The sequence below is a fragment of the Pelodiscus sinensis genome, chromosome 6, assembly GCF_052426305.1.
Source record: "Pelodiscus sinensis isolate ZL-2025 chromosome 6, ASM5242630v1, whole genome shotgun sequence".
Lineage (NCBI taxonomy): Eukaryota > Metazoa > Chordata > Testudines > Trionychidae > Pelodiscus > Pelodiscus sinensis.
In genome coordinates, this window is record NC_143057.1 from 105259079 (window position 1) to 105272249 (window position 13171).

At 40.5% G+C, this 13171-nt stretch overlaps 1 protein-coding gene across 2 annotated transcripts in view; it reads right to left on the reverse strand.

Moving 5' to 3' along the window:
• OSMR (oncostatin M receptor) overlaps positions 1–12568 on the reverse strand; it is a 55630-nt gene extending 43062 nt beyond the window's left edge. Inside the window, exons 1-2 of one of the 2 annotated variants that reach the window (XM_006139478.5) lie at positions 12246–12568; positions 3681–3767 (exon numbers count right to left, since the gene is read on the reverse strand). In XM_006139478.5, the coding sequence (XP_006139540.3) occupies positions 3681–3750 (70 nt within the window). In that variant the 5' untranslated portion in view covers positions 3751–3767; positions 12246–12568. Of the gene's footprint in view, positions 1–3680; positions 3768–12245 lie in introns of those variants that run through there. The other variant, XM_075932515.2, reaches the window with a different exon arrangement.
• Between the last annotated feature and the right edge of the window lie 603 nt (positions 12569–13171).

The window sequence follows — 13171 nt, forward strand, 5'->3', positions numbered from 1 at the left end:
GCTACGAGAAATTCAAGGCTGAAAGCCAGAACCACTGATGATGATTCCAGGCAACACATTACAGAAGGGAAAGTCCAACGATGAGATATTAGGAATCAGATTCAGTTAGGATTTTTATTACAATTCTGGTGAATTATAGGACCCAACCTGTAGTGAGATTAAATAAATGGACAGAGGTTTTCTATACTGCAAAGCTAATCATTTAGAATCAATCTCATCTTCTAGCAAATGTTCCTATCTATTATTAGCTCTGCTAAAAACTCTTTGGGTTTTTGTTGTTGCTTTTTTAAAGGGCTCTTTAAGGGTGAGCAACATGAAAACTGCTGGAATAGGACTTGCTGAGCCCAGGGACTACTAAGTGGTAGGTTGGTGGTGCCTTTTGCAGGCCTTCTTTCAAAATGCAAGTATTTCAAGGAGCATTCAGAGTTTCTCTGGACAGTCAGAGTATCAGGAATGGTTGCTAGTATCGAAAAGGTTTTGGAAGAAAATATTTACATGTGCACACAAATTAAAAACAGATGTGTTAGAAGAAAATTGGTTTATGCAATACGAAAGTATGCAATGTCCCCTCTAGTGAAAGAGAGATTGTCATAGACTTGCAGCAATCAGTAAAACAGTTTGCATTAGCCATGATCACAACATACCCTTGGCAATGTATCAGCCCAAACCTTCTCAGTGATTTTGGAACAGCTCAAGTGTGAGAAAAATGGCCACAAGAATTATCTAATCTAAAGCCTGGGAACGAACTTCATTAACAAAATGGAGAAAATGAACAGCAATTTTTAGGTCTTACTGGAAGTGAAACTTAGCATGATGTTTGCTTCACTGCCAAGGATCATATGGCAGGGAACCAAATAACTGAGCCAATGAAATGAGCTATAAAATTAACTGTATGATCTTGAGATTTTAGAGACTGATGACAATGAGTCTGATGAAGACATGACATGAAGGCATGACACTGTATCTCCCTGCCTTCTCAGCACAGTCAAGGTATCTCTTATAATCAATGACTAGTGCTTGAGAGATCACTGGCATGTGAAAGGCACCATGTGGGTGCACTTCACTAGCACAGCAGGAACATGGTGCTGGGCACAGCCATGGTGGCAATGCAAAGATGGTAGTTGGTTAAAACAATCCATACTTATGCTGAAATTGACTGGAAATCACCATACATTAAAAGATCTACTCGTGCTTGTGTATCCCGCTGTCTAACCTTGGCTTCTCATTGTCTAGCCACCATAGCCATCTGTCTTCATCACTCCCTTCCAGTGAGTACTATACACTGTGCCTGGGCATAGATCTCTGTATATGTACAGAAAGAAGGCTGGTTTCTGGTTTCCTTCCAGTGGGGATCAGCCATCCCAGGGTCTCCTTTTAATAAGCATAAGAAGTGGAAGAACCCTCCAGGAAAAGAGGCAGATGTACCTGTAAGGAAAAGTCAACTGGATCTGTGAAAATGTTTACTATAGGTCAGACTGTCTCTTCTTGGATTAAAAACCATGGAAGGGAGGCTATGGGGAAGAAACGTTCTGTGGAACTCACATGAGTTTCTTCTCCAATAAGGGGGAGCAAGGTGTTTCCCCAGATGGAATGAGCCCAATCCCTGAAGATCTACAGGATATCAGGACTATCACATTAAGGCTGCTGGATAGAGCTGGACCCCTAGCATCCCTCAATGGCAAGTATGGGAAAGATAAGAATAAGAGACTTCCAGCAGGAAAGCAAGGTTTTGCAAGATCAGAATCATGCTAAAGCTCCACACAGTTTTGTGAGATTAACCAGAGGTGATGTACAACACATATGAAAGCCTCAAATAAGCTTGTTTGGACAGCTGCATGGCACAGATTAGAAACCCTGGATGCTGACAGTCAATGAAACAAACTGAACGGTGTTGATGGAAAGGGCCCACAAGAGAATTAATAAGAAGACATGCCAGGATACACAGCTAGGTAGAGGCTGAGCACCAAAATGTATTCTGCAGTAAGCAGTGTCATTAGATGATAACATAGTGCAGGGCCCGGTGGGTGTCCCATTGCATATGTTTATTATTTAAAATATAAACAAATAAAATACAAATAAAACATCAGTTTTCTTACAACTGATGTCGTGGCATCATGCCTTCAGCTAGATCCACAATATGCAGATTTTGGCTGACATGTTTAGGATATCATTAGCTCAGTACTTTCCAACTAGGACATTTTTGTGCTCTGATGTTTTTAAGGTATAAAACACTTGCTTATGCCAGATATTTAGCTAGTTATTAGTAAAACTATGGTCAAAGTATTTAGGCTTGGGAGCCCAACACTGAGCACGTAATTTAGGCACCTGAATAAGCAATCAGATTTTTCAGCACATCTACAGAGACTCAGCAGCTCTGAAATCTGCCCACTTAGGGACCTAAATAAGTTTTTGGTCCCAGACTTGAAGCACCAAGTTTACAGTGCTGATCTTTATAGTTCCTGCAGTGATTGATATTTTCAAAGCTTAACCCTTAAGTAAAACATGCTATTGCTATTAACAATCTGTCAGAGGAAAGGAGAGAAGAGGAGAGAAGCTGGGCTCCTGTTGTTTAAAATGGCATGTATACACCTTAACACAGTTCAAGTTTCATTAAAATGGTTACGGGCTGATTTAACTTTCACTATTTACAGGCAAAGCACAATGTCTGCTTGAGACTTTCTACTTGTTCCCACATATGGCATATCTGTTTATTGTGACAAGTCCAGCAAGTTATGCTCTTGAAGTCCAGCAGACATATATGAGTGAGCAATAATCACAACAAGTGGAAAAAAATTCCCATAGCTGAAGTTCAAAAAGCGTCCTTTACCCTGGTTTCAAAATGAACTTAAAAGGACAGCTTCATGAAGACAAGGATGGTCAAAAATGAGCCAAGATTTCCTCCTCATATGGAAAGTCTGGTGCCGCCTGGCAGCTAGACCAATCCCTATTCTGTTCTCATTGATGACATCTGGGCCCAGCCACATTTCCCCTCGGAGTCTCTGACTGTGGGACACACAGATGTTGGCTTTCCTTTGTTCGGGGTAAAAGCAAACAATAAATTTAAAAATACAAATGCGAAACTACCATGCCATTGGGAGACATCATGTTTGTTCACACTAACGGTCTAGCCCTTTCTTCCACCCTGTGTCTGCCTATTCCATTTAGACTATTTTATTCTTATTTGCGTTACTAAAGAAAATAGAAACTCCATGGTGCTATGTCCTGAACAAACACAGAACAGATTGATGGTCTGTGCCCACGGAGAGCTCATAATGTAAGTACAAGATGAAACAATGGATGGATACAGAGGATATCCATGGAGTAGCATTGCTGATAATGGTTCACTGTTACTTAATAGTGAACTCTTTGCACTGGATTGCAGTGAACTGGAGATGAATAATCCAGTGAAATTGGCTGAGACAGAGTAGCAGTAGATGGGTAAAGGTCTCTGATTTCATATCAGTGTGAATTATTGATTTAACAAAAAGCAATTTTATAAAGTGAACTGTGATGCTTTTGACCCTCTCACTTCCTCTGTAATGAAGAGAGAGAGAGATTTATTAGTACATGATAGGATACATAACAACAGAGCTGGAAATGAGCCAGCCCAAATTTCTACAGAGAAAGTTGTTTTTTTATATATTCATTACAAAATAAAAAGTACATATTCAGATCTCTACCTTGACCTTGGTGTACCCTGAAGCACAACACCATGTAGAAGAGTATGGTCTGAGGCACAAAATGATCCATCAGTGATCCACCTTCTCCTGAAAGGACAAATTATGAAAGAACAAACTTTCTTTTAGTTTGAACTTCATGCTAGAAAACTGTGCCTGATACCACTTAAATATAGGAAACATGAACAAAGAAAAACAGGACAAAGAAATTAGAGTTGTCTTTTGGATCTGGTTATACTATATGGAAAAAGCTACACATTCCATCAAAGATTACGTTAAACTAACTTAACACAAATTATTTTTAATATGCTAAGGGTTTTCCTTTTAAGGAATAAATCTTATATAAGTTTATCAATAAACACACATATTTGCCCGCAGCTCCATACGCCTTATCTCCCAGATATATGCTAGTATGTAAGTGAATGAGAGATTCCCCCTCAGAAAGGAGAGAACACCAAAGCTGCAAAATACCATGCGACTCCAAGGCTACGTCTACACTGTAGTCTTCTTGTGGAAAATCTTATGCAAATGAAGCTCGGTGTAGAATATTGCTGTGCTTCATTTGCATGAGCTGCCATTTTTGCACAAGAGGCTTGTGCACAAAAAAGAACTGTGTAGACGGCTCCTTCTTGCCCAAAAACTGCCTCTTGCACAAGAGCCATTCTTCCTGAAAAAATGAGGAAGAACTGCTCTTGCGCAAAAGGGGGGTTTTGTGCAAAAAGGAGCCATCTAAACAGCTCTCTTTTGTGCACAAGCCTCTTGTGCAAAAACAGCTGCTTATTAATTATGCAAATGATGCGCAGTGATATTCCACGCCGAGCTTCATTTGCATAATCATTTCTGCAATAAGGCCACAGTGTAGACATAGCCCAAGAACAAAATCTGCCATACCCAAGTTTTGAGCCAAAGCTCATTGAAGTCAGTGGAAAGATTCCCATGAACATCAGGGAGCTCTGTTTCAAACCCAGAGCACTTACTTGAAATTAAATTAAAACATTTTGTTTTCACACTTTGCTTTAATGTGATATAAATGCCTTTCCAGGAATTACCCACAGCTTTGTCTCAACCATTACAGACTGAGCTGTACACCTTCTTTACACTCTGGAACTCCCATTACAAGCAGTTGGAATTCTGCTTTGACTTGCAGGGTTGGATCCTAATCTCTGACAGTCTTATTTTATGAGAGAATGCACTGTCAATTCCCATCTCAATCTCAATCGCAACACCTTACACTGTCACTGTAGAACATATTTTCCCACAGGAAACAGTTATTCCACCTTAGTATCACTAGACAGGTATGAATAGAACCCCATGTTCAATGGACCTGATTTAAGCCAGCTGTAATTGAGGACTCCAAATTGCTTTAATGAGCTCTTGGAAACTTGCAAAATCAAATCTCCTCTGGGGAAGTTCTTCTTTTCCACTCAGTCAAGAGCATCTTCCCATTTGCATTCTGCTTTCTTCAAAATTGTATAAAGCGTGAAATATTAGCTGATGCTCATGTTCCTGTGATAATCGTGGTGTTGATGTTGCCATCTCTTTTATGTGTCAATGATATGACATAGTTTTAAGTTTTAGATCATCATCTGACATTCCATACATACCAAAAAAATCAGGACAAAATCTCCTCACTAACTAAAACTTCTAAGTGCTAACTATGGTATATTTGTGTTGGGATTAGATTTAAAAAGAAGAAACCTTGATCAGAGAGAAGAAATCCAAAGCATGAATCAACTATTGCATTCCAAACTCATGTTACTGACAGGGCAAAATTGAACCATAGAACTCCTGCCCTTGAGTGCAGCATGTAATAGCAGGAATTGAACAGTTGCTATTTTGATTTGATGCTGCTGTTCATCTAATTCCCATAAAGGCAAACATAACAGCCAATTTTTTTCCCGGATAAGGAGTTACAAGTAAAATTTTTGTTTTAACCATAATGTGTACATTTCTGACTGTAGCAACCACCATGGAAAACTATCTAAAGAATATGAACACACACATCTCTGATATATAAGATTTAAGAATGCTAATAAGATGTCTGTCTGGATGTGTGCAACATAAATCCACTGCTCTTGTGTATGCCCAAGACTCAAGTAACTGATAACTATAGCTTTGTCCAGCTGACTTCCCAGGTAGAACAGAATATGAAAATTGCTATGTGAAACCCCATGTGGACTACTTTACAAAATAATAAATTACAGTAAACTTTCAGTAGATAAATACAGGAGCTAGTGCATGCTTATTTGAGGCAACACAACCCTAGACATTCAAACTTGTTTTATTGAGAGAAAATGTGGACTAGGATTTTCAGGTTACCCTGCACTCTCTTTGAACAGAACTACACAATCTTTCACTTTCAGAACAGGTAGACAGAAGCAATTTTGGTTTAACTTGCCACACTAAATCAGGGAAGCAAGAATAACCACTCCCTTACCCACTGTAAAATATTCTTACAAGTACCAACATATTCAGTGGACCCTCCCAAATGTGAACAATTATCTTTTCATGCTACAAGCACTGACTTCATTTATACTTAATTTATACTTAAATGAACACAGAATGTACTTATATGAGATGGGCAATTAAGTGGGTCAAAGGAATGGGAATATCCACATTTTTTATTTGTTGAAAATGTTACCATTCATGGATATATTAATTTGTCACAAAGTGTATTTTTGTACTGTTTGGGCAAACTAATCTCCATACTTATATCCAAAGGACTACTGCAAGAGCTGGCTATTGCAAGTTAGTTTCTTTGCACTGCAAAAGCTTAGAAATTTTTTTCCAGGTGGTCTAATTTAAGAGATCAATGGAAAATTATTCATATGAGTTTTGCACAAATACAGATTACAGAATTGAGCCTTTTCTCATAAACTAATGGATGGTCTCTGCCGTGTAAGTACAATACATAAATAGCAGAATTCTTTCAAAGTAATTAAACCTCAGACAACAGTCTATTTAATGGATTTTATTTCAATTATACCAAAGAAGTACAGAAAGGAAGATCTTTCTCTCCTTATTTAGTGGAAAAATATTTAAAGTCAGTGGTGTTGAGACTGTTTGCATTTGCAACACTTTCATGCCAAGGTAACTGTTTATTTCAGACGTGTTACTCCCTGTTCATTCTGGAATCTATTTGCAGAAAATTAAACCCAGTGAGAGTCTTGTCATATAGTGATTTGTAGGGTTTAGTCTAAATTAATTATTCTGATTGCTGTTGGTGAAGCAAACTAATTGTTGCTACTTATGGGCATGATTCTATGATATCCTAGAAGTGATTAAGCATGGCATTTAAGTACATGCTTAACTTTAAGCCAGCGGTTGTCAACCTTTTCCAGATAGGGACCCATTTTAACAATTCAGGAAGAGTTGGTGACCTAAGGCAATTAAAAAATGGGGGAGGAGGAATGGGGAGCAGAGCCACCTGGGGAGACACGTGGAGATCCTTTTGAAATGTAATGACGACCCATATTTGGGTCCCAACTTAGTTGTGCTTCAGTGATTTGTTTATTGTAAGGTTAACTCGTAAGAACTAACCGATTGACCCCTTGGTCTTTACAGATAAAGACCAAGATCATTTTTACTTTCTAATTGCAGTGTATGTCTGTGTGTTTGTGGTTGTCATAAGTGAGCTTGATCCTATAAATTATGGTGAGTGTGTTAGCTCCTATCTAGAACAGAACTTAAGTGCATGTTTAATTTTAAGTTTCTAAGACTGCTGATGTGCTTAAGTTTCAGAGGGGTACCCGAGTTAGTCTGTACAGGATAAGCTTAAACAACAAATAGTCTGGTAGTACTTTAAAGACTAACAAAACATGTAAATGGTATCATGAGCTTTCGTGGGCACAGCCCATTTCTTCAGATGACAGAAGTTATCTGAAGAAATGGGCTGTGCCCATGAAAGTTCATGATACCATCTACACGTTTTGTTAGTCTATAAAGTGCTACCCGATCTTTTGTTGATTTTAAAGTTTATCCTGTCAGACTAACTCAGCTACCCCCTGAAAAATCTGATAGAGTCTCTCTCTATTACAGATTTCATGCCTTTCAACTAGCATGCGGATGAAGGGCAGAGAGATCCCATTTGCATTTGTTTGGACTTCTGTTCTTTTAACTTTGATGTCCTAGACCAGCTAAGTAAAGGTTCCTATCTGCAAGAATGGTAAGACAATAGAACAAACTGGGGAAGTTGTGCGATCTTTTTCACTAGGGCTGTGTCTACACTGGGCCACTTATTCCGGAAAATCAGCCGCTTTTCCGGAATAAGCTGCGAGCTGTCTACACTGGCCCCTTGAATTTCCGGAAAAGCAACGACGCTCTACTGTACAAAATCAGCCGCTATTCTGGAAAAACTATTCTGCTCCTGTTCGGGCATAAGTCCTTATTCCAGAACACTGTTCCGGAAAAAGGCCAGTGTAGACAGCCCAGTAGTCTTTTCCGGAAAAAAGTCCCGATCGCGAAAATGGCAATCAGGGCTCTTTTCCAGAAAAGCGCGTCTACATTGGTCACAGACGCTTTTCTGGAAAAGCAGCCTGCCAATGTAGACGCTCCTTTTCCGGAAAAACTGAAAACGGAATAGTATTCTGTTTTAAGCAGTTCCGGAAATTCATGCCAGTGTAGACACAGCCTAGGGGTTTTCAAAAAGCACTGGATAGCCATCCGTCTTGGATAGTATCCACACAACAAATCCTGCATGAGGGCAAGAGACTAGATTAGATGACCCCTGCAGTTCCTTTTAACTCTATGGTTCTATTATTCTAAATTCACTTGGAATTTTAACTAAATAAAAACTGCAATATCAGGCCATTTGCCTAGACTGCTTTATATTTTTTAAAAAACTGTTTGGTCAACAATGAAATTTTAAACTGCTTTCTAAAAATGAATGCAAATGGACTACCTCATTCCATTCAGGTGCAGTATCAGTCCACTGATGAAATGCTCTAAATCATTTTGTATTATCACTTACATATTAAAAATGGCTGGTGCAATATTTTATTCCCTTCTATGTGTCATTATAGATATAGATATATTCCTGAGCTAGCTGCATCATTCAGCACTATTCAACATTATAACAATCTAATATAATATTATGTTTGATCATATTTGTGTGTGATTGTAGTTCATTAACCAGTTACTAGAAAGAAGGCTATTAACCACTTTAAAAACAAAACACAAACATTTAAACAACTAACATTTTATTAAGAAATAGGCAAGAAAAAGAATTCTTAGTATGTAAAATATATAGCTATGTGTCATGCCTTGACTCCAGTATCTTCCACAGAGCAGTAAACATTCAATCTTCATTTATACAAAACTGCAAATACCTGTAGTAAACAAACTACCCCATGATTAATATCAATTATTGTCAATCATTTACTTCATAAAAATAATCATAAGCAGAGCAATGGAGCAACATTCACAGCAGTGCATTTAAGAGTGTAAAAATGTGCAGTCAAGGCTACCCCTTTCTAGAGCATAGATCTTCACCCATTGTTTGCAAAGCAGCTTTTATAACCATTGTATTGGGCAAATGGTCCAGATTCTGAACTAACCCAGATGGAAGAACGTTAACTTCAGCACCTGTTACTGTCTGGTCCATCCTAGAGCAGCTATCCCAAAACAAGGAACTTGAAACAAGACATACAGGTAAGTGGTCAGTCAAAGCATATACAGGCACTCCAGCAGTTACAAATGTCTGCACATACCAACTCTTTCCTGCAGCCTCAGAGGAGCAGGCAAGAAGCACAGATGGGGGTGAGTGGTGAAAGAGCAGTTGGGTGAACTGCGGCCAGCCCCATCACTCACCCGCGGGTCAACGTCTGCTCCGGGAGCCCCCACCAATAGCCTCCATTCAGCCCCCTTGCCTGCAGGCTCCACAGTGACTCCGGCAGGCCCCAATCCCATCCCTCATCTGGCCCCTCCAGCCACAGACTCCTGCATCTAACCCATCCTCACCAAGAGGCAGCAGGTCTGGAGAACTCCAGAGTAGCAGGGGGCAGCTGTGCAGCCAGCAGCTGCAGGGAGGTGGCAGTTTCAACTCAGCTCTGTGCTAAAGGCCATGGGCTCTGTGCTGTCGGCTGCTGCTGGACCCACAGAAGGACAGCAGGTTTGTAGAATTTTTGCTGTTGCCCAGATCAGGTCCAACTCCCCTCCCCTTTGATTCCCCCAAGGGCTTTGGTATAGAATGTGGCTGTGGAAGGGGTGCTGCTCTGTGAGGTTTGGGAGTGCAGGCTCAGGGATGGAGCTGGGTGCAAGATGTGGGCACCAGGGTGGGGGCAAGTGAGGAGAGTCCAGGCTCTGGAATGGGAGTCTGGGTGCAGGAGAGAATGTTGGGTGGGAGCTTGAGAATGGGAGGGAATGCAAGATCCAAGGTCCTGGCAGAGTATGGGCAGACAACTGATACCTGGCCCTGTACAGCAGGCTATGCCGTCCCAGCTGGGTCTGGGGTTGGAATCCTGAGAGTCCCACAAGTAGTGTGGTCTGAGAGCCAGGCAGTGGGGATCTAGCTGTGCCCCCATCCCGAGGGTCGGGGTCCCCATGCAGTAGGATCTGAGGTCAGGTCTCCTGCTCCCCATTCCTGGCACTACTTTGAGGGGTGGCCTCTGGGCAGAGGGCATTGAGTCAAGGTAGCACTTTCCGCATAATGATAAATCAGTGGAGACTAGGGATGTGACGGTTTAGCCAGTTAACCTTACCAGTTAAGGTTAACCAGGGAGGGCTGGAGCAGCCTGCTGTGGGCAGGGGGGCTGCTCCAGCCCCGCAGGGTGGGGGTAGGGAGCAGGGGCGGACGAGAGCGCCGCGAGGCCCAGGGCAGCGCCGCGGAGCCCCGGGCAGCAAAATTTCGCGGCCCCCCCTTGACACAGCGCATGCGCCGTGGTGCCAAGGCGCATGCGCGGGGCCTCGGCAAGCGCGGGGGCCAGGGCAGCTGCCTGCTCGCCCTGCTCTAAATCCCCCGCTGGTGGGGAGCACTACAGGCAGGGGCTGCTCCCCGCCCCCACCTTGCCCTACCTTTAATCAGTTAATCCCTAGTTGAGAGCTACTGCCCAAGTCGTGAATTATTGGTAATGAGTTCACTGGAATGCCTGTTTAATTCTGCAGAACCCATCAAATAAGGCAGACTTGGAATTTGCATACTTTGCCCTTGCCATTTACTTTAGTCATCCAAATAATTGCATATTTGGAAATAATGAGCTGATAGTAAATTCTGATAGTTCAACCAAATATTTCATACCACTTGGGGAATCCAATCTTATCATTGTGAGATTAGATTAAAAAGCTAGCATCATATTTTGGGATAGCTTCTGTGACTTCAGTCATGCAGAGTAGTGCTTACTGCTCAAGCAATCCCGTAGTGGAGTAAGGCTCAGCATAACCAGGCTCTATATGTGTAGATTTAATAAACTAGATTGATTTATTTATACTATAAAACTGTTTTAAACCACTGTACTGTAGCAACATGATGCAGTCATTAATGGATGTAAAATGAAACCCACTTTAAGACTCAGTGCCAGAGTCCTGTAAATTCCTTTACTGTACTATAAATGAAGATCAGGCCCTGTTTCCATAGTCTTTTACTTTACAGATTACTGCTAATTTGAGATTTTTTGTAGAGAAAATCTGTTTCTTCAAATTACATTTATGGCTTAATTTTGTGTCTGCCAAAAGATGCCTATGTAGCTAAATTTTACCAGTAAAACATTAAATCCATAAATAACTATTTTACTAAATTGTGGGTTTTTCAAAAAAAAAATTCCATAGTGCAATATACAGGAATTTGAAGGTATGAACAAATGTATTTTTCACATCTGCACTAAAATTAGAAATATATATAAGCCTAACTGACTCCTTGCCAACTATTCTTTTCCTTATCTTTAGTTACGTACATTTTTCTTCTGGACATTTCAACACCCCAAACTAGATCTTTAGCTGGTGCAAATCAGTGTGGCTATATTGGTTTCAATACAGGTATGACATTTTACACCATCTAAGGACTCCGGTTCCAAGGTTCCACTAGTCTTTAAAAGGTTTGCTCTCTTTTCAGCTTCTCTGATCAATTTTAAGGACCTCTCTTCCTGTCTCTTAAGACCTGATACTGTAAAGTCAATTCATATGAGTCAGGTCAACTGAGGAGGAAGAGTTTGTAGGATCAGGATTCATTTGTAGAGGGGAATGTTGCTATTAGGCACAGCTAACAATTCACCAACTTTTTCAATATCTTCCCCTTCAAACCATGTTACCTTCTCCCTCTCCTCCAGTGGTTATGGGAAGAGACCTTTAACAGCAACATTGCTTTACTTATACCAATCCCTGCTCACTCCTTTTCAATCCTGACTCAAGGACCATCAAGCATCAAAATGGGAGCATGATAATGAAGGAATTATTTAAAAAAAAAAGAGAGAGAGAGCTTGGAGACAGATGACAGAAATAAAGAAACTGCAACCGATGAGGAACTAAAGAAAATGCTAATAGTTTCCAAAGTATGGGACGTTATTCTAAAATTCCTGTCCCTTACAAAAAAAAATAAAATAAAACCATTAAAGATTACATACTAAAACAAACACCTACCGGGTTTCAGCTGAGTTTTCCCCCCTTTAAGACTCTCTTCTGCAATTTTTTGTCATTTAGTTCCACTTTGCTGATTTCTTTATCCTTTCTCCCGGCTTACTCCTTCTTTCTGCTGCTCACTGGCTCTCAACTCTGCTCTTATTTCCTGTTTTCCTCCTCTCACTCTCTCTTCCCTCAGGAAAATGTATGAACAGCAGCCAAAGGAAACTTGTAAACTAATGCTGTTCTGTGAGAGTTGCAAGGGTTGGGAGAAACACAGGGAGGAGTAGCTGATGCCGTGTTGCTATCTGCTATGGCTGTTGTGATAATTATTGTTTTCCTTAAAGCCTCAACTTCTGGAGTCAAGTGGATATGTGATTTCAGACTTCATTCTTACTGAAAAACAGTTTCTAGCCCTTGTGGCTATGGAAAAAGCTTCAAAACATGATCCTAGCGCACCCTAAAGGCTCAAAAAGCAAAAGGCAAATAAAAAAAACCCTCAATCTATTATTTCACATTATTGTGGGATTTTAAAACCAATCTCATGATTTTTGAACATTTGGGGTCAGCAATAATGACCAGGAGACAAAGGGAAAAGCAGACAAAGGCATGAAAACCATAGCACCCCTGTTGTGATTCAGTGACATTTTGGTCACAAGGCAACCTATTCCGCATCGCTGCCAATCTAAAGGAAAGATTATGAAATCAAATGAAATAAAAATATTAAGTGAATCAACATGTTTCATAGAATCGCTATGGATAGAATTTCCATGCTCCAATAATAAGAAATTAGCAGTAGGGATATATTACCGACCACCTGACCATGACAGCGATACTGACATAGAAATGCTGAAGGAGATTAGAGAGGCTGCCAAAATAAAGAACTCTATAATAATGGGGGATTTTAATTACCCCCATATTGACTGGATACATGTCACCTCAGGAAG